This window comes from Salmo salar, chromosome ssa16 (assembly GCF_905237065.1).
Source record: "Salmo salar chromosome ssa16, Ssal_v3.1, whole genome shotgun sequence".
Taxonomy (NCBI): domain Eukaryota; kingdom Metazoa; phylum Chordata; class Actinopteri; order Salmoniformes; family Salmonidae; genus Salmo; species Salmo salar.
In genome coordinates this window covers 76,816,886-76,838,765 of record NC_059457.1, presented here as the reverse complement: position 1 = coordinate 76,838,765, position 21,880 = coordinate 76,816,886, and the positions used below count along the sequence as shown (strand labels likewise).

General features: G+C 48.9%; 1 protein-coding gene across 5 annotated transcripts in view; it reads right to left on the bottom strand.

The window, feature by feature from the left end:
* Nucleotides 1-1,914: 1,914 nt before the first annotated feature.
* The window catches only part of LOC106575641 (histone deacetylase 4), an 81,455-nt gene continuing 61,489 nt past the window's right edge, over nucleotides 1,915-21,880 (bottom strand). For 4 of the 5 annotated variants that reach the window (XM_045697927.1, XM_045697928.1, XM_045697925.1 and 1 more), the window contains 13 exons: nucleotides 20,157-20,357; nucleotides 18,659-18,854; nucleotides 18,224-18,357; nucleotides 17,812-17,961; nucleotides 17,203-17,310; nucleotides 16,898-17,041; nucleotides 16,634-16,753; nucleotides 16,453-16,550; nucleotides 15,877-15,995; nucleotides 10,699-10,832; nucleotides 10,435-10,519; nucleotides 5,860-5,992; nucleotides 1,915-5,776 (listed from right to left, as the gene is read on the bottom strand). In XM_045697927.1, coding sequence (XP_045553883.1) covers nucleotides 5,734-5,776; nucleotides 5,860-5,992; nucleotides 10,435-10,519; nucleotides 10,699-10,832; nucleotides 15,877-15,995; nucleotides 16,453-16,550; nucleotides 16,634-16,753; nucleotides 16,898-17,041; nucleotides 17,203-17,310; nucleotides 17,812-17,961; nucleotides 18,224-18,357; nucleotides 18,659-18,854; nucleotides 20,157-20,357 — 1,665 coding nt within the window. In that variant the 3' untranslated portion in view covers nucleotides 1,915-5,733. The remainder of the gene's footprint in view (nucleotides 5,777-5,859; nucleotides 5,993-10,434; nucleotides 10,520-10,698; nucleotides 10,833-15,876; nucleotides 15,996-16,452; nucleotides 16,551-16,633; nucleotides 16,754-16,897; nucleotides 17,042-17,202; nucleotides 17,311-17,811; nucleotides 17,962-18,223; nucleotides 18,358-18,658; nucleotides 18,855-20,156; nucleotides 20,358-21,880) is intronic. The other variant, XM_045697926.1, reaches the window with a different exon arrangement.

Here is a 21,880-nt window from a genome sequence, read left to right as displayed (position 1 = left end):
TGAAGGCCGGGGGCCCGGGGCTTGTGCCCGGTTGGTAATCTGGCCATGTCCATGTAACCGATGTGAAATGGCTAGTTAGTTAGCGGTGGTGCGCGCTAATAGCATTTCAATCAGTGACGTCACTCGCTCTGAGACTTGAAGTAGGGTTTCCCCTTGCGTTGCAAGGGCCGCGGCTTTTGTGGCGCGATGGGTAACGATGCTTCGTGGGTGTCAGTTGTTGATGTGTGCAAGGGTCCCTGGTTCGGGCCCGGGTTGGGGCGAAGAGAGGGACGGAACCTACACTGTTACACCCATAGTATAAAGACAGATATATGTACTATTCATGTTTCTGTAAGTTGCCAACAAGATGAATCACCAGATAACACCGATCCTATCCCCAATCCAAAACTTATGTTCGTATGGTTGCCAGATTCTGGTTGCCACTACAGCACCTGTTAATCTCTCTGCTAAGGCCAGCCTATTACCATTGCTTACAGCATCACTTACGAAACAGCCATGAGCCTGAGTGTGTACGACTAATAAAACGTTTTTCAGATTCCTATTGAACGCTTCCATCTGTGTTCCACTGCTGAGGATCTTAAAGAAAAAAGGCACTTTTCATACTAGCTAACAAATACTTAGAGGGAAAATGCACTTGATACGATTGTGATGTGTTGTCTCACCTAGCTATTTTAAAAGATTAACGCACTCTCACTAAGTCGCTCTGGATAAGAGCCTCTGCTAAATGACTAAAATGTAAATGTGTTGTGCCAGAGTAGGTGAGAGAAGATACATAATATACACTTGAAGTTAGCACTGCATTTCCGCCCTCCAGGCTAACACACACATTACACAATATAATTATCATGGGCTCTCCTAGTTGTTATGAACAGGCTGAGTGGGGTAGGGTAGTACATTGAAATGCACGGGGAAGGATGTGTGGGTGTCCCTCTTCTCCCTCTCTGAATGTAATTATGCATCACACTGATTTAGAAGCATCCAGCCTGCTGCTAACGGACAGTACATGCTAAATTATTATAGAGCATTGGCCTCCATCTTCTAGCATTACCTTTGCACTTGTAGGCCTTTTAGGTGTTCAGTACCTACCAGAGCTGTCCTCACATTTCCCTTACATATTAGTCATTAACTAGCCTGGTTAAAGCCTGGTTAGCCTGCATAGGATTAAGTCTGGTTTAATCAGGAACCTTACTCACCATTTCACAGTTCAGTGTTGAGAACTAAACACCAGCATTGTTAGTGTTTCACATTAGGAGAAAGAGACTTGATTATTTACAACTATATTTGATTATTTTCTCCTAACATTGTGATAACTGGTTGTAGTTCCTATGGCGATACTGTTGAAATACACCTGGTAATGTATGGCTTTGATGCATTTTGTGATGAATAACTGAGTTGAAGCCGAACAGATATCTGGGCGGCTAACAAACTAACGCTCTCATATTGTTCTCTTCCTCAGATGTGTTTCTCCAACACAGACATCTTATTTTACGTCTCCGCTGACATCTAGTGAAACTCCAGGGGAAGTTACACTACAATGTGTCACGCTGCTGTTACGACCACCCTGCAGGTACATGGTTCACCCAGCGAGTAGCAAACAAAGAGACTCTCTCCCCAAACTCTCTCGGGGTCTCTAATAATTTCAGTGGTCGTACGGATCAAAGGTCTCAGAGTAGGGGTGCTGATCTAGGATCTCCTGTCCAGTAATCTTAGTAATTCATTATCAAAAAGGCCAAACTGATCTTAGATCAGGACTCTCTACTCTGAGACGCTTTGTGAATACTGGCCCAAGATCTACACCAGTACCTAGGAAGGTTGTGGTTTCTGGACAGGGCCTTTGATACTCAAGAATATATTGACTTGACATAGGTCTGGTAACTACATAAATATAGCGTCACAATTAACACACAAGACAACTTCATTTTTCAGAAATATATTTTAGAGTTTATGTCTGAGACAAAATGTCAAAAGCATATAGGTCCCAACAAGATATCATTTGTAACAATGGAATGGAAAGAAAACAAAAATAACTTTTTCATTTACATATGTAAACCGAGAATAGCTCTTTTTAACCACAGTGGTTTTAAATACAACTGGCTTAAGTGGATAAGAGTCTGCAGAAAAATCCCTTCCAATCAACCACATATGGAGTGTTTAAAGGTCTGACGTTTTAGCCATTGTCTACTTTGTGTGTCTGTCCCCAACACTCTAGAAACACTCTTAGGGAGAGACAAGCAGTCTAGATGGGTGTAATGCCACGTTCGTGTGGTATCGGAAGTTCCTATTTCCAACTGAGAAGTTTCACTTGAGTGACCCTCCAAGTCAGAATTTCAAGTGGGAAACTGAGAAAATGTTGTTGCCCGAGTTGGCGAGTTGTGACATTTCATCACTGACCTTTAACCTTTACAACCAAAAAAAATAACAAATCAGTTTGACAACTATGACCTCATCAATATGGAGAACGTAGCTAGTTTGACCATATTGTCAATGTTAAGCAAGCTAGCTAACTTTATTATTAGCAACCTTGATAAGCTAGCAACATTTTTTCCGACTTCAAAAGCACTTAAACACAATCATGTCGGACTTAATTGTCCCACTTCCCCATTTCCCATGAGCATGTGAAGCCAGCATAAATACACTCGGAGATTAGCCTAGCTAATCCATATTCCTCTTACTCTAAACATAGTCAAGTCTATTGTCCATTATCTTGTTTAAGTGCTGGGTAATTTCCCTGCAAGAACTGAGCATTTGAATTTTTTTTAATCTAATGTGGAATTCATTTTGACAAGTTAAGTCCTTTGTATCCTTAGTACACCAAAGAAGAAGAGACATTCACGCTGGGTTTTCTGGGATGAGATTTAGTCCTCCAGTTTTCTTCTACTGTGCAAATACAGTGTTACACAGACGTACAGTCAGACAGGCATGCGGACAGACAAACCATGCAGAGAATTAGAGGCCGTGAAAGAAAAAACCCAGAAACGTTAAAGAAATGTTTTTTAAAGGAACATACCAAAACCTGGGGCTCTGAAACAATTCATAGGAACGGTGAGTCAGAGCAAACACAAAGCAAAGCAAAAATAAATCATGAAAAGGAAACATGATACTACCAAAATTAGTGTAAGAACATTATTGAAAAGTAAAAGGAGTTATTTACTCGGGATGAGAATAGTTTGAACTACAATGAGACCATGCCTACCCACTAATATCATGACTGTGGTTTCTTAACAACCCCACTAATGTAGCGACAACAGGAAGAAGTGATGTCACAACATTTTCTGAAATTGAGGTATGCTAATGTACAGTAACCATGGCAGCAGAGCAGTAACCATGGCAGCACAGCAGTAACCATGCTATCAAGCAACAACAGTGTATTATTGTGTCAAAAGTAACCTCGGTATGACATTTTGGTTGGTCCCAATGAAGTAAAATGCGAAAGCTAAGTGTCTTTAAAATGCCCCATGCTTTTCTTGAGAGTCTAGCTAGCTACAGTGCAGCCAGGAACAATACAGTACAAAAACAAATCAGTGTGTTCCCCTTTCTGTGTTCAGAGTGATGTGTGGAAGAGAGACCAAATACAGTGCTGCTGAGTGCAGGGCCTGCTCCAACCAGGGCCAACTTAAAACAGTGCTGCTGAGTGCAGGGCCTGCTCCAACCAGGGCCAACTTAAAACAGTGCTGCTGAGTGCAGGGCCTGCTCCAACCAGGGCCAACTTAAAACAGTGCAGTCAACCTCAATCCCCCACATAAGGTTTTTAGAGTTATTTACTGGAGTGATACCATCTTTGCCATAGCTAGTCTCTTTCACAACGTCATAGCTCTCATGTAGGCTACGTATATAATATATTTCTAGGTTTTCCCATGTACAACTTCTCTGTAAACAGGATCATTCTGTAAGTAAATAGACAATTGCTGGAATCATGGTATAAAGTAGAAAGGCTGATCTCCATCCCAATGCATGAGGAGGACACTAAGAGCAAGTGGCACATCAACTGTACAGAGTAACAACACAAAATGACAAATACGCAGATATAAAATGTATGTTAAAAATTAGAGATTTTCAATACATGCCAAAAATAGAATTGTCACACACTTGAGATCATTGATTAAGAAAAAGTTGATGATGGTATAGTCGATTGACTAGCTTGATGTGGAAATGATAGTTTCAAAGATGGCAAATTAACACTTGGCTTTACAATATGTTCAATTCAATATACATGACAAGATGTTTATAGGAACTATTAACTAAGGTAGTTGCCAAACAATACATTGGAATTGAATAATTATTTAACTAAAGGTTGAGATATATATGTTTGATCCGTTACCTCCAGAACAGTGTGCATGGTATCAAAAGCCTTGTTTGAGAAAGCCAGTAGCAGTACTGTGTGTGCCTGCTGTTACTAGTGGTACGAAAGAGCTGGATGCAAACTCATGCTTTGGCTTTTTTTTGTTGCTTGACTACTTCTTTTTGGATAACCTTTAACCTCGCAACCGACAGGTCTTTCCGGTGAGACATGCTTTTTTTATCGTTAGCGATTCGTTATGTGATAAAGGGAAGCTACATAAGGCTAACCTTCAACAGTGCTTTACGAATCAACTGGAAGTTGAACGTTTCAAATGTTTGCTTGCAACTACCTTTTTGAAGCGTTTTTACAGAAAAATATATCAATCCAAAAGTTGAATAACCCCTAAAAGAGGCTGTGAGAGACAAACGCTGTCTACGTCACAATCCTGGTAAACATGCTGAAAGATCAGTTATTCCACCATCCTGTCCTCTTTCAAACAGGAAAATGTATTTCTCTCTCCCCCCTGGTCAGGAACATCATTTAAGGCAATCTTCATTTCTGACTCAATCCTGAAATCCATCAGAGCTTCACAAAGGCACTCTCTCATTGGTGGACCCTCCATCACAGAACTACCAGCTGCATCAATAAGGCAAAGATCCAATAGCCTCATCATCCAATAACGGCAAAGGCCGCTTGCTCAACGGCCAACCACAGTCAAGTCTACTGTCCTCAGCCAATGACAGCCCGACAATTCTCCTAGGGGCTTTTTTGTCCGCCATCTCTCATCAGTAGCCACCATCTCCATCAGTAGCCACCATCTCTCATCAGTAGCCACCATCTCTCATCAGTAACCACCATCTCCATCAGTAGCCACCATCTCCATCAGTAGCCACCATCTCCATCAGTAGCCACCATCTCCATCAGTAGCCACCATCTCCATCAGTAGCCACCATCTCCATCAGTAGCATGTCCTCCATTTAGGAGGACAAAAGCAGGAGAGAAAATAAATGTCCAAGCTTTGTGTGACAGCCGGACTTGTCCCGTCCTCTGTCTCCATATTTGGCCACGGGGGAGCTCTGAAAAGCACCAGATCTTTCCCTTCTCCTCCTCCACTCTGAGTACCCACGCCCTGCCTCGGTGCTAGGGTGTCTTCTGGGGGCGTCTTCTGGGGATGCCTCAGTCTGACTGGCAGAAACAAACGTCTCTTTAGAGTCACGGTGAGCTGACCGCGCTGAGCTGCAGCGCTTTGTCACTTCCGTCCTTCATATCCTATCCCCATTGACTCCCTACTCTGAAGCCCATCCCTCTCCCTCATTGGCAGAGGAGCTGCCAATCAAGGTGTTAGGCACGGCGTGGAGGGACTAAATGAATGGGACAGTCGAGACTCTCCAGAAGGTAGTCTTCCGAGCTGCAGAGGCCGACAGTCACGGTGCGACGCCCTTATGCTTCCCCCCCTATAATGGTGCTTCCTCCTCCATGGGTTCCTCCTCCGACCTGCTAAGGGGAACAAGAGGAGAGAAAGGTGCGTCAAAACGGGTGCATCTCAATAGAACTGGATGGTAGAAGCTATGGTGACCTACCTCTGTTTGTTGGCCACGGAGAGAGAGGCCATGGCGCTGACGGTCTCAGCCTCCTCCGAGTCTCCTCTCTGAGCCTCCAGCACAGACAGGCCCAGCCTGGGGGAGCCACGCTGCATGGAGCGCCAGTACTTACCTGGAGAGAGAGGCAGGGAGGGAGGGAGCGAGAGAGAGAGAGTGAGAGGGAGGGAGCGAGAGAGAGAGGGAGGGAGGGAGGGAGGGAGCGAGAGAGAGAGAGGGAGGGAGCGAGAGGGGAGGGGAGGGAGCGAGAGGGGAGGGAGCGAGAGGGGAGGGAGCGAGAGGGGAGGGAGCGAGAGGGGAGGGAGCGAGAGGGGGAGGGAGCGAGAGAGTGGGGGAGCGAGAGAGTGGGGGGAGCGAGAGAGAGGGGGGAGCGAGAGAGAGGGGGAGCGAGAGAGAGGGGGAGCGAGAGAGAGGGGGAGCGAGAGAGAGGGGGGGAGCGAGAGAGAGGGGGAGCGAGAGAGAGGGGGAGCGAGAGAGAGGGGGAGCGAGCCGGAGGGAGGGAGCGAGAGGGAGGGAGAGAGGGAGCGAGAGGGAGGGAGAGAGGGAGCGAGAGGGAGGGAGTGAGGGAGCGAGAGGGAGGGAGTGAGGGAGGGAGCGAGAGAGAGAGGAGGGAGCGGAGAGAGCGAGAGAGAGAGGGAGGGAGGGAGAGAGTGGGGGAGCGAGAGAGTGGGGGAAGCGAGAGAGAGGGGGAGCGAGAGAGAGGGGAGCGAGAGAGAGGGGGAGCGAGAGAGAGAGGGGAGCGAGAGAGTGGGGGAGCGAGAGAGAGGGGGAGCGAGAGAGAGGGGGAGCGAGAGAGAGGGGGAGCGAGAGAGAGGGGAGCGAGCCGGGAGGGAGGGAGCGAGAGGGAGGGAGAGAGAGGAGCGAGAGGGAGGGAGAGAGGGAGCGAGAGGGAGGGAGTGAGGGAGCGAGAGGGAGGGAGTGAGGGAGGGAGCGAGAGAGAGAGGAGGGAGCGAGAGAGAGAGAGGGAGGGAGCGAGAGAGAGAGAGAGAGGGAGGGAGAGAGTGGGGGAGCGAGAGAGAGGGGGAGCGAGAGAGAGGGGGAGCGAGAGAGAGGGGGGAGCGAGAGAGAGGGGGAGCGAGCCGGAGGGAGGGAGCGAGAGGGAGGGAGAGAGGGAGCGAGAGGGAGGGAGAGAGGGAGCGAGAGGGAGGGAGTGAGGGAGCGAGAGGGAGGGAGTGAGGGAGGGAGCGAGAGAGAGAGAGGGAGGGAGCGAGAGAGAGAGAGGGAGGGAGCGAGAGAGAGAGGGAGGGAGGGAGGGAGAGAGAGAGAGAGAGAGAGAGGGAGGGAGCGAGAGAGAGAGAGGGAGGGAGCGAGAGAGAGAGAGAGCGAGAGAGAGAGGGAGCGAGAGAGAGGGAGGGAGCGAGAGAGAGGGAGGGAGCGAGAGAGAGAGAGGGAGGGAGCGAGAGAGAGGGAGGGAGGGAGCGAGAGAGAGGGAGGGAGGGAGGGAGGGAGCGAGAGGGGAGGGAGCGAGAGGGGGAGGGAGCGAGAGGGGAGGGAGCGAGAGGGGAGGGAGCGAGAGGGGAGGGAGCGAAAGGGGGAGGGAGCGAGAGGGGAGGGAGCGAGAGGGAGCGGGAGCGAGAGGGGAGGGAGTGAGGGAGCGAGAGGGGAGGGAGCGAGAGGGGAGGGAGCGAGAGGGGAGGGAGCGAGAGGGAGCGAGAGGGGGGGAGCGAGAGGGGGTGGCGAGAGAGAGGGGGAGCGAGAGAGAGGGGAGCGAGCCGGAGGGGAGGGAGCGAGAGGGAGGGAGGGAGCGAGAGGGAGGGAGAGAGAGGGAGCGAGAGGGAGGGAGTGAGGGAGCGAGAGGGAGGGAGTGAGGGAGCGAGAGGGAGGGAGTGAGGGAGCGAGAGGGAGGGAGTGAGGGAGCGAGAGGGAGGGAGTGAGGGAGCGAGAGGGAGGGAGAGAGGGAGCGAGAGGGAGGGAGAGAGGGAGCGAGGGAGCGAGAGGGAGGGAGGGGGGAGGGAGGGAGGGAGGGAGCGAGAGGGAGGGAGCGAGCGGGAGGGAAGCGAGAGAGCGAGCGGGAGGAGCGAGAGAAGCGAGCGGGAGGGAGCGAGGGAGCGAGAGAGAGGAGCGAGAGGGAGGGAGCGAGAGAGAGCGAGAGGAGGGAGCGAGAGAGAGAGCGAGAGGGAGGGAGCGAGAGAGAGAGCGAGAGGGAGGGAGCGAGAGAGAGAGCGAGAGGGAGGGAGCGAGAGAGCGAGAGGGAGGGAGCGAGAGCGAGAGAGAGCGAGAGGGAGAGGGGGAGCGAGAGAGAGCGAGAGAGAGCGGGAGGGAGGGAGCGAGAGAGCGGGAGCGAGAGGGAGGGAGCGAGAGGGAGGGAGCGAGAGGCAGGGAGGGGAGGGAGGGAGCGAGAGGGGGAGAGGGCGAGAGGGGAGGGAGCGAGAGGGGGAGGGAGCGAGAGGGGAGGGAGCGAGAGGGGAGGGAGCGAGAGGGGGAGGGAGAGCGAGAGGGAGCGAGAGGGGAGGGAGCGAGAGGGGAGGGAGCGAGAGGGGAGGGAGCGAGAGGGGAGGGAGCGAGAGGGGAGGGAGCGAGAGGGAGGGAGCGAGAGGGAGGGAGCGAGAGGGGAGGGAGCGAGAGGGGAGGGAGCGAGAGGGGAGGGAGCGAGAGGGGAGGGAGCGAGAGGGGAGGGAGCGAGAGGGGAGGGAGCGAGAGGGGAGGGAGCGAGAGGGGAGGAGCGAGAGGGGGGAAGCGAGAGGGGGAGCGAGAGGGGGGGGAGCGAGAGAGAGGGGAGAGGGAGGGAGAGAGGGAGCGAGAGGGAGGGAGGGGAGGGAGCGAGAGGGGGAGGGAGCGAGAGGGGGAGGGAGCGAGAGGGAGCGGGAGCGAGAGGGAGCGAGAGGGGGAGGGAGCGAGAGGGGGAGGGAGCGAGAGGGGAGGGAGCGAGAGGGGAGGGAGCGAGAGGGGAGGGAGCGAGAGGGGAGGGAGCGAGAGGGGGAGGGAGCGAGAGGGGGAGGGAGCGAGAGGGGGGGAGCGAGAGAGAGGGGGAGCGAGAGAGAGGGGGAGCGAGAGAGAGGGGGAGCGAGAGAGAGGGGAGCGAGAGGGAGGGGGAGCGAGAGGGAGGGAGAGAGGGAGCGAGGGAGCGAGAGGGAGGGAGCGAGAGAGCGAGAGGGAGGGAGCGAGAGAGCGAGAGGGAGGGAGCGAGAGAGCGAGAGGGAGGGAGCGAGAGAGCGAGAGGGAGGGAGCGAGAGGGAGGGAGCGAGAGAGCGAGAGGGAGGGAGCGAGAGTGCGAGAGGGAGGGAGCGAGAGAGCGAGAGGGAGGGAGCGAGAGAGCGAGAGGGAGGGAGCGAGAGAGCGAGAGGGAGGGAGCGAGAGAGCGAGAGGGAGGATAGAGAGAGTACAATGTTAAAGGACCAGTAAGTTACTGTAGAAGCTAGCAGATTCATGACTTACCAACAACAGCTGCAAATCCCAATAAAACTACATCATACTTTGAAGTTCACATTCCTTGATTTGTCTAACACTATCATGTTTCCTTGATTTGTCTAGCACTATCATGTTTCCTTGATTTGTCTAACACCATCATGTTTCCTTGATTTGTCTAGCACTATCATGTTTCCTTGATTTGTCTAGCACTATCATGTTTCCTTGATTTGTCTAGCACTATCATGTTTCCTTGATTTGTCTAGCACGATCATGTTTCCTTGATTTGTCTAGCACTATCATGTTTCCTTGATTTGTCTAGCACTATCATGTTTCCTTGATTTGTCTAGCACTATCATGTTTCCTTGATTTGTCTAGCACGATCATGTTTCCTTGATTTGTCTAGCACTATCATGTTTCCTTGATTTGTCTAGCACTATCATGTTTCCTTGATTTGTCTAGCACGATCATGTTTCCTTGATTTGTCTAGCACTATCATGTTTCCTTGATTTGTCTAGCACTATCATGTTTCCTTGATTTGTCTAGCACTATCATGTTTCCTTGATTTGTCTAGCACTATCATGTTTCCTTGATTTGTCTAGCACTATCATGTTTCCTTGATTTGTCTAGCACTATCATGTTTCCTTGATTTGTCTAGCACTATCATGTTTCCTTGATTTGTCTAGCACGATCATGTTTCCTTGATTTGTCTAGCACGATCATGTTTCCTTGATTTGTCTAGCACTATCATGTTTCCTTGATTTGTCTAACACTATCATGTTTTGTGGGTCAGAGTGTAGTATTTATTTAGTTTCAGAGCACAAATATTTCTCACACTGGCTATAGCAAGGGGCAGGCCTGCCCTGGCAAGTCCGGGGGGTTGCCTGGCAACACGTGCTTCGGAAGAAAGAAAATGTCTGCATAGCGCAACAAAATTCCCATGATTCAATGCTAGGTTTGGCCTGAATTGCTAGCGCGGTAGCTAAAATTTGATTTCAGCTAATAAGGAGCAGTATCTAACGAATAATTAAATTACGGCAATCATTAATCATAAACTATTTACAGTACATCTAATAGAAATATGGATAAATTTGTGGACAAAAAAAATCTAACTTACTCAACCTTTAAGACAGGAGTAAGTTGAGGGAGAATTTCCTGCCTCTTCAATCTCAAGGAATCTCAATCTCAAAGGAAACTGTGCTTGGTACTCACTGTGTGTTTCTATAACCTTCTCTATGGAAGACACAGCATTCTGGTTGGGTCTCTGGTCCAGAAGCACCTGAGGGAGAGGATCCAGCTGTGGACAACACATGCACACTGTCAAACTGTGCTATCTGATAACTGGACACACACCATTCATCCATTCCCTCTCCTTCACAGTTCTTCACCAGACCGCTATAAATGATCTAGTCTGATCATTACCCTTCCTGATTCCTGCCCCCCCCACCCCCCTTCCTTTCTCCCTCCTTCCCTCACCTGGTTGCCCAGCAGAGCGGAGACGCAGGCCTCGGAGGCGTCACAGATGGCCATGAGGTCGTGACCTCCCTCCAATGCCAGCACCACGCGACCCTCCGCCAGGGTCATCAGCTGACGCGTCAGGTACCCAAAACCTGCAGGGGAGGGTGTGTGTGTGAAGGGAGGGGAAGAGATTGGGATCATCAATACAGTGCTTTCGGAAAGTATTCAGACCCCTTGACTTTTTCCACATTTTGTTATGTTACAGCCTTATTCTAAAATGGATTAAATAAATGTTTTTCCTCATCAATCTACACACAATGCCCCATAATGACAAAGCAAAAAACGTTTTTTGGAAATTTTGCAACTGTATTAAAACAAAAAAACTGAAATATCACATTTACATTAGTATTCAGACCCTTTACTCAGTACTTTGTTGAAGCACCTTTGGTAGTGATTACAGCATCGTGTCTTGGGTATGACGCTACAAGCTTGGCACACTTGTATTTGAGAAGTTTCTCCCATTTTTCTCTGCAGATTCTCTCAAGCTCTGTCAGGTTGGATAGGGAGCGTCGCTGCACAGCTATTTTCAGGTCTCTCCAGAGATGTTCGATCGGGTTCAATTCAAATCAAAGTTTGACACGTGCACCGAATACAACAGGTGTAGACCTTACAGTGAAATGCTTACTTACAGGCTCTAACCAATAGTGTTGAAAAGGTATGTGTGTGTGTAAGTAAAGAAATAAAACAACAGTAAAAAGACATTTGAAAATAAGAGTAGCAAGGCTATATACAGACACCGGTTAGTCAGGCTTATTGAGGTAGTATGTACATGTAGGTATGGTTAAAGTGACTGCATATATGATGAACAGAGAGTAGCAGTAGCGTAAAAAGAGGGGTTGGTAGGTGGTGGGACACAATGCACATAGCCCGGTTAGCCAATGTGTGGGAGCACTGGTTGGTCGGGCCAATTGAGGTAGTATGTACATGGATGTATGGTTAAAGTGACTATGCATATAAGATAAACAGAGAGTAGCAGCAGCGTAAAAGAGGGGTTGGGGGGCACACAATGCAAATAGTCCGGGTAACCATTTGGTTACCGGTTCAGGAGTCTTATGGCTTGGGGGTAAAAACTGTTGAGAAGCCTTTTTGTCCTAGACTTGGCACTCTGGTACCGCTTGCCATGCGGTAGTAGAGAGAACAGTCTATGACTGGGGTGGCTGGGGTCTTTAACAATTTTTAGGGCCTTCCTCCGACACACCTGGTGTAGAGGTCCTGGATGGCAGGCAGCTTTGCCCCAGTGATGTACTGGGGCGTACGCACTACCCTCAAGTGCCTTGCGGTCGGAGGCCGAGCAATTGCCGTACCAGGCAGTGATGCAACCGGTCAGGATGCTCTCGATGTTGCAGCTGTAGAACCTTTTGAGGATCTCAGGACCCATGCCAAATCTTTTTAGTTTCCTGAGGGGGAATAGGCTTTGTCGTGCCCTCTTCACGACTGTCTTGGTGTGTTTGGACCATTCTAGTTTGTTGTTGATGTGGACACCAAGGAATTTGAAGCATTCAACCTGCTCCACTACAGCCCCGTCGATGAGAATGGGGACGTGCTCGGTGCTCCTTTTCCTGTAGTCCACAATCATCTCCTTAGTCTTGGTTACGTTGAGGGATAGGTTGTTATTCTGGCACCACCCGACCAGGTCTCTGACCTCCTCCCTATAGGCTGTCTCGTCGTTGTCTGTGATCAGGCCTACCACTGTTGTGTCATCTGCAAACTTAATGATGGTGTTGGAGTCGTGCCTGGCCATGCAGTCGTGGGTGAACAGGGAGTACAGGAGGGGACTGAGCACGCACCCCTGGGGAGCTCCAGTGTTGAGGATCAGCGTGGCAGATGTGTTGCTACCAACCCTCACCACCTGGGGGCGGCCCGTCAGGAAGTCCAGGATCCAGTTGCAGAGGGAGGTGTTTAGTCCCAGGTTGCTGAGCTTAGTGATGAGCTTTGAGGGTACTATGGTGTTGAATGCTGAGCTGTAGTCAATGAATAGCATTCTCACATAGGTGTTCCTTTTGTCCAGGTGGGAAAGGGCAGTGTGTAGTGCAATAGAGATAGCATCATCTGTGGATCTGTTTGGGCGGTATGCAAATTTGAGTGGGTCTAGGGTTTCTTGGATAATGGTGTTGATGTGAGCCATTACCAGCCTTTCAAAGCACTTCATGGCTACTGACGTGAGTGCTACGGGTCTGTAGTCATTTAGGCAGGTTGCCTTTGTGTTCTTGGGCACAGGGACTATTGTGGTCTGCCTGAAGCATGTTGGTATTACAGACTCAATCAGGGACATGTTGAAAATGTCAGTGAAGACACCTGCCAGTTGGTCAGCACATGTCCGGAGCACACGTCCTGGTAATCCGTCTGGCCCCGCAGCCTTGTGTATGTTGACCTGTTTAAAGGTCTTACTCACGTCGGCTACGGAGAGCGTGATCACACAGTCGTCCGGACAGCTGATGCTCTCATGCATGCCTCAGTGTTGCTTGCCTCGAGGCGAGAATAGAAGTGGTTTAGCTCATCTGGTAGGCTCATGTCACTGGGCAGCTCGCGGCTATGCTTCCCTTTGTAGTCTGTAATAGTTTGCAAGCCCTGCCACATCTGATGGTTCGTCGCAGGGCATAGCGGAATTTCTTGTAAGCTTCCGGGTTAGAGTCCCGCACCTTGAAAGCGGCAGCTCTACCCTTTAGCTCAGTGCGAATGTTGCCTGTAATCCATGGCTTCTGGTTGGGGTATGTACGTACAGTCACTGTGGGGACAACGTCCTCAATGCACTTATTGATAAAGCCAGTGACTGATGTGGTGTATTCCTCAATGTCATCGGAAGAATCCTGGAACATGTTCCAGTCTGTGATAGCAAAACAGTCCTGTAGTTTAGCATCTGCTTCATCTGACAATTTTTTTATAGACCGAGTCACTGGTGCTTCCTGCTTTAATTATGGCTTGTAAGCAGGAATCAGGAGGATAGAGTTGTGGTCGGATTTACCAAATGGAGGGCGAGGGAGAGCTTTGTACGCGTCTCTGTGTGTGGAGTACAGGTGATCTAGATTTTTTCCCCCTCTGGTTGCACATTTAACACGTTGATAGAGATTTGGTAGAACTGATTTAAGTTTCCCTGCATTAAAGTCTCCAGCCACTAGGAGCGCCGCCTTTGGGTGAGTGGTTTCCTGTTTGCTTATACAGCTGACTGAGTGCGGTCTTAGTGCCAGCATCTGTTTGTGGTGGTAAATAAACAGCCACGAAAAGTATAGCTGAGAACTCTCTAGGCAAGTAGTGTGGCCTGCAATTTATCACAATATACGCTACTTCAGACGAGCCAAATCTAGAGACTTCCTTAGATTTCGTGCACCAACTGTTGTTTACAAATATGCACAGACCGACCCCCCCCGTCTTACCGGAGTGTGCTGTTCTATCCTGCCGGTGCAGCGTATATTCCGCTAGCTGAATATCCATGTTGTCATTCAGCTACGATTCCGTGAAACATAGGATATTACAGTTTTTGATGTCCCGTTGGTAGGATATTCGTGATCGTACCTCATCTAGTTTATTGACCAATGATTGCACGTTGCGAGTAGTATTGACGGTAACGGCAGCTTTCCCACTCGCCTTCTGCGGGTCCGGACGAGGCATCCGGCTCTTCGTCCTCTGCGTCACTTCCTTTTGCGAATAATTTGGATGTCTGCCCTGTGGGGTGTTTGGAGAATATCGTGTGAGTCCTGCTTGTTGTTGTTGAAAAAAATCTTTGTCTAATCCGAGGTGAGTGATCGCTGTCCTGATATCTAGAAGCTCTTTTTTGCTGTAAGATACGGTTGCAGAAACATTATGTGCAAAATAAGTTACAAATATCGCGAAAAAAACCTACATAATAGCACAATTGGTTAGGAGACCGTAAAACGGCGGCCATCTCCTCCGGCACCATCTTGTTGTATCCCAGGCTTTGGCTGGGATACTCAAGGACATTCAGTCCCAAAGCTACTCCTACGTTGTCTTGGCTGTCTGCTTAAGGTCATTGTCCTGTTGGAAGATGAACCTTTGCCCCAGTGAGGTCCTGAGCACTCTGGAGCAGGTTTTCATTAAGGATCTCTCTGTACTTTGCTCCGTTGATCTTTCCCTCGATCCTGACTAGTCTCCTAGTCCCTGCTGCTGAAAATCATCCCCACAGCATGATGGTGCCACCACCATGCTTCACCGTAGGGATGGTGCCAGGTTTCCTCCAGACGTGATGCTTGGCATTCAGGCCAAAGAGTTAAATCTTAGTTTAAATCAGACCAGAGAACCTTGTTTCATATGGTCAGAGTCTTTAGGTGCCGTTTGGCAAACTCCAAGAGGGCTGTCATGTGCCTTTTACTGAGGAGTGGCTTCCGTCTGGCCACTCTACCATAAAGGCCTGATTGGTGGAGTGCAGCAGAGATGGTTGCCCTTCTGGAAGGTTCTCCCATCTCCACAGAGGAACTCTGGAGCTCTGTCGGCGTGACCATCGATTTCTTGGTCACCTCCCTGACCAAGGCCCTTCTCCCCCGATTGCTCAGTTTGGCCGGGCGGCCAGCTCTAGGAAGATTCTTGGGGGCTTGTTTTTTGCTTTGACATGCACTGTCAACTGTGGGACCTTATATAGACAGCTGTGTGCCTTTACAAATCAAGTCCAATCAATTGAATTTACCACAGGTAAAACATCTCAAGGATGATCAATGGAAACAGGATGCACCTGAGCAATTTTTTTTGTCTAATAGCAAAGGGTCTGAATAATTATGTAAATAAGGTATTTCTGTTAGTTTTTTTGTATACAGTTGCAAAATATTTTTTTTAAATCTGTTTTCGCTTTGTCATTATGGGTTATTGTGTGTAGATTGATGAGGAACATTTTTAATTTAATCAATTTTAGAATAAGGCTGTAACTCAACAAAATGTGGAAAAAGTCAAGGGGTCTGAATACTTTCCGAATGCACTGTATACCACAGCAGCAAAGAATACAGTGCATGACATACACTAGTATGTGGACACCCCATTAAATTAGTGGATTCCACAGGTGTCCACATACTTTCGGCCATGCAGTGTATCATCTTTTGTCTGTCGTGTTGTGTGTCTGGACCTCAGGCGTCAGCTAATAAAATAAAAGATCCAGATGTCATTGCACCAGTGCTACTTTACACATATACGTACATTTGGAGGTGAGGGTGTAACCGCCTAGGGGAGGAGGGTGACCCTCGACGGCGTCGAAGCCTGAGGAAACCAGCACCACGTCAGGAGCAAATTCATTAGCTATGGGCATCACCACAGACCTAGGGAGAGGGGGAGAGAGAGTTGGTCAGTTTCGCAACTTCAGTGCATGGTGGGTGTTTTTTGATATTTGGTATTTTATTAGAATCATTAGCTGTTGTGAAAGCAGCAGCTACTCTTCCTGGGGTCCACACAGAAGATGAAACATAACATAATACAGAAAATGAATAGACAAGAACAGCTCAAGGACAGAACTATATACATTTATAAACGGCACACTCAGCCTACACATCAATACAAACACACAAACTATCTAGGTCAAGTAGTGGAGAGGATGGTGCCGTGAGGTGTGGCTTTATCTGTTTTTGTAAACCAGGTCTGCTGTTCATTTGAACAATATGAGATGGAAGGGAGTTCCATGCAATAATGGCTCTATATAATACTGTACGCTTTCTTTAAATGGTTCTGGACCTGGGGACTGTGAAAAGACCCCTGGTGGCATGGTGGGGTAAGTGTTACCTGAAGGCTGCCAGGTACTCTGCATCTCCCATAGGTGGCTCCAGCCCACCGGTGAAGGCCATGTTAACGTTAAAACCTACTCCTGGACCACTGCCCACCTGACAGAGAAGGGATGGGAGGAATAGCCATGAGAAAACACACACACACACACACACACGTTTCCATGAGATGTCACCATTACCTCGTCGGGTGCTCCGCTGCCAGGGAAGAAGTTTCCATCGTCGTATCGATGGAGAGACAGGTACAGCACGTTGGGGTCGTCGTAAAATGCCTGCTGGGTCCCGTTGCCATGGTGAACATCCTGATGGACAGCACACATGGCCAATCAGATGACCATTGTCCCATTTTTTTCTTCTTCTTCTTACATCCAATGGTAATTCTACAGTCATTTACAAAATCCACGTTCTCTTTAAAAGGTCAGGTGAAGGACCAGGACCAAACTCACCCAGTCTACTATGAGGATCTTGCAGACGTTGAGTCTCTGTTGGAGCAGTCGGGCTGCGATGGCTACTGAGTTAAAGTAGCAGAAGCCCATGGGAGTGCTCTCTTCTGCATGGTGTCCAGGGGGTCGAACCACAGCAAAGCCGTTCTGGGAACCAGACGCAACAACTACATTACCCACAACTCCATCCACGAGGGGGAGAGATTGAGTGCATTCTTTGTGAAGGGGGGGAAAAAGTGTAGAGCGACCTAACCTTAATGGAGGGATAGAGGGATGAAAAGGAGAAGAGGAGGGTAGAGAGGACGCACCTTCAGTTCACCAGTGGCCACTTTGAACACCAGCTCCACCACAGAACCTACAGCCAGACGAACTGCAGTAGAGGAATGGACCTCGTTCCAGATGGTGTCACTGTCCACCTGCAATCATCATCATCACAGTTAAAGGGACACTTCAGGATGTTGGCAATGAAGCCCTTTATCTACTTCCCCAGAGTCAGTGGAACTCGTGGAGACCATTTTTATGTCTGTGTGCAGTTTGAAAGGAGTTGCTAACTAGCGTTAGCACAATGACTGGACGTCTGTGGTAACAGCTTGCATGTTACCATAATCTAGCATGATAACTGTTACCATAGACGTCCAGTTATTGTGCTAACGCCAGCTAGCATCGACTCGTGAAACTACCTCTAACTTCCTTCATACTGGACACAGAGACGTATCCACGTGTTCATTTGACTTTGGTGAAGTAGATAAATGGGTTCATTGCCAAAATATAAAACGGGGTTAATGATTTAACCATTGAGGAGGAGGAAAACGAAGATGAGGAGGAGAAATAGGAGGAGGCAGAGGAGAAAGAGTAGAAAGAGGAGATGAAAGAAGAGGAGGACGACGAAGAGGAGAAAGAAGAGGAGCAACACTCACCCCCACTCCTCCACATGGTAATCTGACCAACATGGGCGTGACTGAACAGTCTAGTTTCTGTCGGAGGGGGTTGGTTCCATACAGCAGGACGTGGGCTTCAGAGTGGACTGTCTGGAGCTCCTCCAGAGTGGCCTTCCTACCACGGATACACTACACACACACACACACACACACACACACACAAAATGGAGACATGCAACATTTCCTTTCTATTCATTTGTTTTATTTTCTCTGTGTTTAAGTGAATCACAAATTACAAAGTACATGGAAAGGATAAGCAATGATGTCTTTTTATGAATCAGTTGCTAACTCCTAGGAACTGAAATTCATCCTTGTTTGAAGACTACAAATACAAATTCTACTATAACAGAGAATAGCAAAGAGAAGGATGGTTGAAGGCTTTAGAATGTACCTCACACTGTCCCCTAAGTCCTGTCTCCTGCAGTCTGGACCAGATGCTCTGGACGCGGCCGGCGTGCTCCGGATGGGTGTGTGTGTTCCCGCACATACACTGGTGCTTTTGCATCAGAGAGTCATACACCAACCCTGCAGGAATAACCCAGGACATTAGCACCAACACACGCATTGTAATGAACACACACATATCACCACTGACGCACACACACATCCACTCACACAAGTGGAAACAACAAACTGACAGAGCAAAAGAAGGAGGGATAAAGGAGCGACAGACAAAGAGAAATATATAAAAATGCTTCTACATCTGCATTGCTTGCTGTTTTAGGTTTTAAGCTGGGCTTCAGTATAGCACTGTGACATCTGCTGATGGAAAAGAGCTTCATAAATACATGTGATTGATATAAGAGAGAAGAGCATTACTACTAACCTGTGGTGAAGCGAGGTTTGGAGGGAGGCTCAGGGGGCGGGACAGAGATGGGGAAGGAGGAAGCGGAGGCCGGAGATGATTGGGCCCTGGAGAGGGGGCGGTGACCTGGGAAGGTGATTGACAGACCGGCTGCCTCCATGGAAGCCTGATAGTTTCTCAGCTGGTGGATTCTCTGCTGCTCCAACAACATGGCCTGCTGCTCAGAGAGAGGAAAGAGGTGGACGAGGGGAGAGAGAGGAGGGGAAAGAAGGAGAGAGAGAAAGAGAGAAGGGGGAGGGGAAAGAGAAAGGAGGGATAGAAAACAACATTGCTTGATAGCAACAGACACACAGCCACAGATGGCTATTGTGACATTACCTACTCTTTATAATGTGTTTACAACATTCGGCCACACGGTGGCAGTCAAGCTATGTGAGGTGAACCGAAACACATGACATCTGCAGGAGAGTAAGTGGATTTGAAAGATGCATGGTTTCCTCTCATTAAAGGACTCTGTCAGAAGCATAGCATCCTGGGACAGGAAATAGCATATTATTGCCCAAGTGGATCATTCAATAAACACAACTACTGCTAAACGAGATAATTGTGTGTGTGTGTGTGTGTGTGTGTGTGTGTGTGTGTGTGTGTGTGTGTGTGTGTGTGTGTGTGTGTGTGAGTGAGTGAGAGAGTGAGTGATAAAGTCAATACCGATATGAAAGTGCTCGTTTTGTACGCTGAGAAGGAGCCTCAAATTTGCATCGTCAAAGTCATGAAAATGCAGTCATTTAAGATAAATATTAAAAGGTATACTTGTTTGTGAGTAAATTTACTTACCATATGCCGGTTTTCAACATATTTGGGGGCCAAGAAGAAGCCGAAAAGTTACCACCGTTTCATGAGAAGTACAACTCCTACCAGGTGTACACTGAGTATACAAAATATAGTTCTTTCCATGACACACTGACCAGGTGAATCCAGGTGAATGGTGTGATCCCTTATTGATGTCACTTGTTAAATCCACTTCAGTGTGTAGACGAAGTGGAAGAGAACAGTTAAATAAGGATTTTTAAGCCTGGGAGACAATTGAGACATGGATTGTGTATGTGTACAATTGAGGGTGAATGGGCAAGACAAAAGATACAAGTGCCTTTGAACGGGGTCTGGCAGTGGCTGCCAGCAGCACCGGTTTGGGTCAAGAACGACAACGCTGCTGGGTTTTTCACGCTCAACAGTTTCCCATGTGTATCAAGAATGGTTCACCACCCAAAGGACATCCAGCCAACTTGACACAACTGTGGAAAGCATGGGAGTCAACATGGGCCAGCCTCCCTGTGGAACGCTTGACACCTTGTAGAGTCCATGCCCTGATGAACTGAGACAGTGCTGATGGGATGATAAATCGATGATCTTGAAACCTATTCAAGACATGACCCTGGAAGTATGACGTAGGATGACATCACTAGCACATCGTGTTGACCTGTGGTAGCTCCCTCTCTCACACTCACTCCTCTCCTCCTACCTGTCTGAACAGTAGTTCCTGCTGCATGTCCTCCTCCTGGTTCTCTTGGGGGTCTGGGGGCTCTTGTTTGATGGCGATCCCACACGGAAAGCCTCCGTCCTGGGGAGAGAGGGCCTGGTGCTCCCTCAGCTCTTCCTCGGTCTCCTCCGGGTGACTCTGGTGCTGCCGGGCCCCCGTGGGCTCACTGGGCTTGCCCATCATCTAAGGAGAAGGTATGGGTCAATCCATCGTCTAGTCATTGATGATATGCAGTACAGTAGTAGTACAGTAGTAGTACAGTAGTAATACAGTAGTTACTGCAGTTGTTACAACGGTAGTAGTATAGGAGTTCTATAGTGAAAGATGTCGCTTTACTAAGACGTGGCGGTCAACAGTTTAACATTGGGGTGTGTGTGGTGTGTGTGTGTGTGTGTCCTTAAGACTTTTGAAGTCAGTGGAAGCTGCTAGAAGCTGTCCACAAAGCAGTGCACTGAGCTCCACATCTCCTATCCACACATACTGGCCATGAATGGGAAACTAGATCACTATGTAATAACGGCTGTGAGCGGGATCAGGGGTCCATTGGCCCCAATCCTCTCTGTCTCCAGAGACTCCAGTGTGTAGGTTCTCATACACTGTGAACGGTCAATGGGAAACCTCAGAGCACTAGTTGAAAAACCAAATGAAGCTTGTTAAAGGGAAAGAAAAGGAGGGATGAAAGAAAGGAAAGAGAGAGGGGAGATAGTGTGTGTGCCAGGGAAATGAATCAGTCATCCCACTCTGTACAGGGGAACATCTCTTGGCAGGGTTCCTGTGTGTACACAACGGGCAGAAAGAATGATTTGTATTTTAAGCATTCATCAGTGTCGGTCAGTTAGTAGGCCGACTTGGAAATGTCTAGTGTGCTACTTTGTTTTGATCCATATTAATAGTGTACAATTATCTAAGTCATTCAACACAAGTGCACTGCAAAATGTCTGCACTGCAAAAAGTCTTCCAGATAAAACTATTCAGGTGAAATTGAAACACAGCAATGTATTTTACTCCGGTCTAGTGTGTGTGTGTGTGTGTGTGTGTGTGTGTGTGTGTGTGTGTGTGTGTGTGTGTGTGGACGTGTTTAACAGAAGTCCCCACAAGAACAGTAAACATTTTTTGGGTTCCACACAAAGTCAAATGATATTTCTCGGGGGTTTAGGGTTAAAGACAGAATTAGGTTTAGGAGCTCAGCTTAGTTTTTCAGGTTAGGGTACAGGTTAGGGAAAATAGGATTTTGAATGGGACTGAATGGTGCGTCCCCACAAGGTTAGTTGTACAAGACTGTGTGTGTGTGTGTGTGTGTTACTGGCAGGCCTGTCAGCCCTCAGGGCCTGTGGCAGGGTGCCAGAGGAACAGCGTTGACGTCAGAACCCTCGCCAGCTACCTCATCCCCCGTCCCCCTCCACAAACAAGCTGCTCTTTTCCCTTCTTCACTCCCCTCCCTCTCTACCTCATCCCCCGTCCCCCTCCACAAACAAGCTGCTCTTTTCCCTTCTTCACTCCCCTCTCTACCTTATTTTTCCTTCCCTGCTGAGTGATCTCTCTCTCGCTCGCTCTCGCTCTCCCCTCTCTCGCTCTCTCCCCTCTCTCTCCCCTCTCCTCTTTCTCGCTCTCCCCGCTCTCTCGCTCTCCTCGCTCTCCCCTCTCTCTCACTCTCCCCTCTCACTCTCCCCTCTCTCTCGCTCTCCCCTCTCACTCTCCCCTCTCTC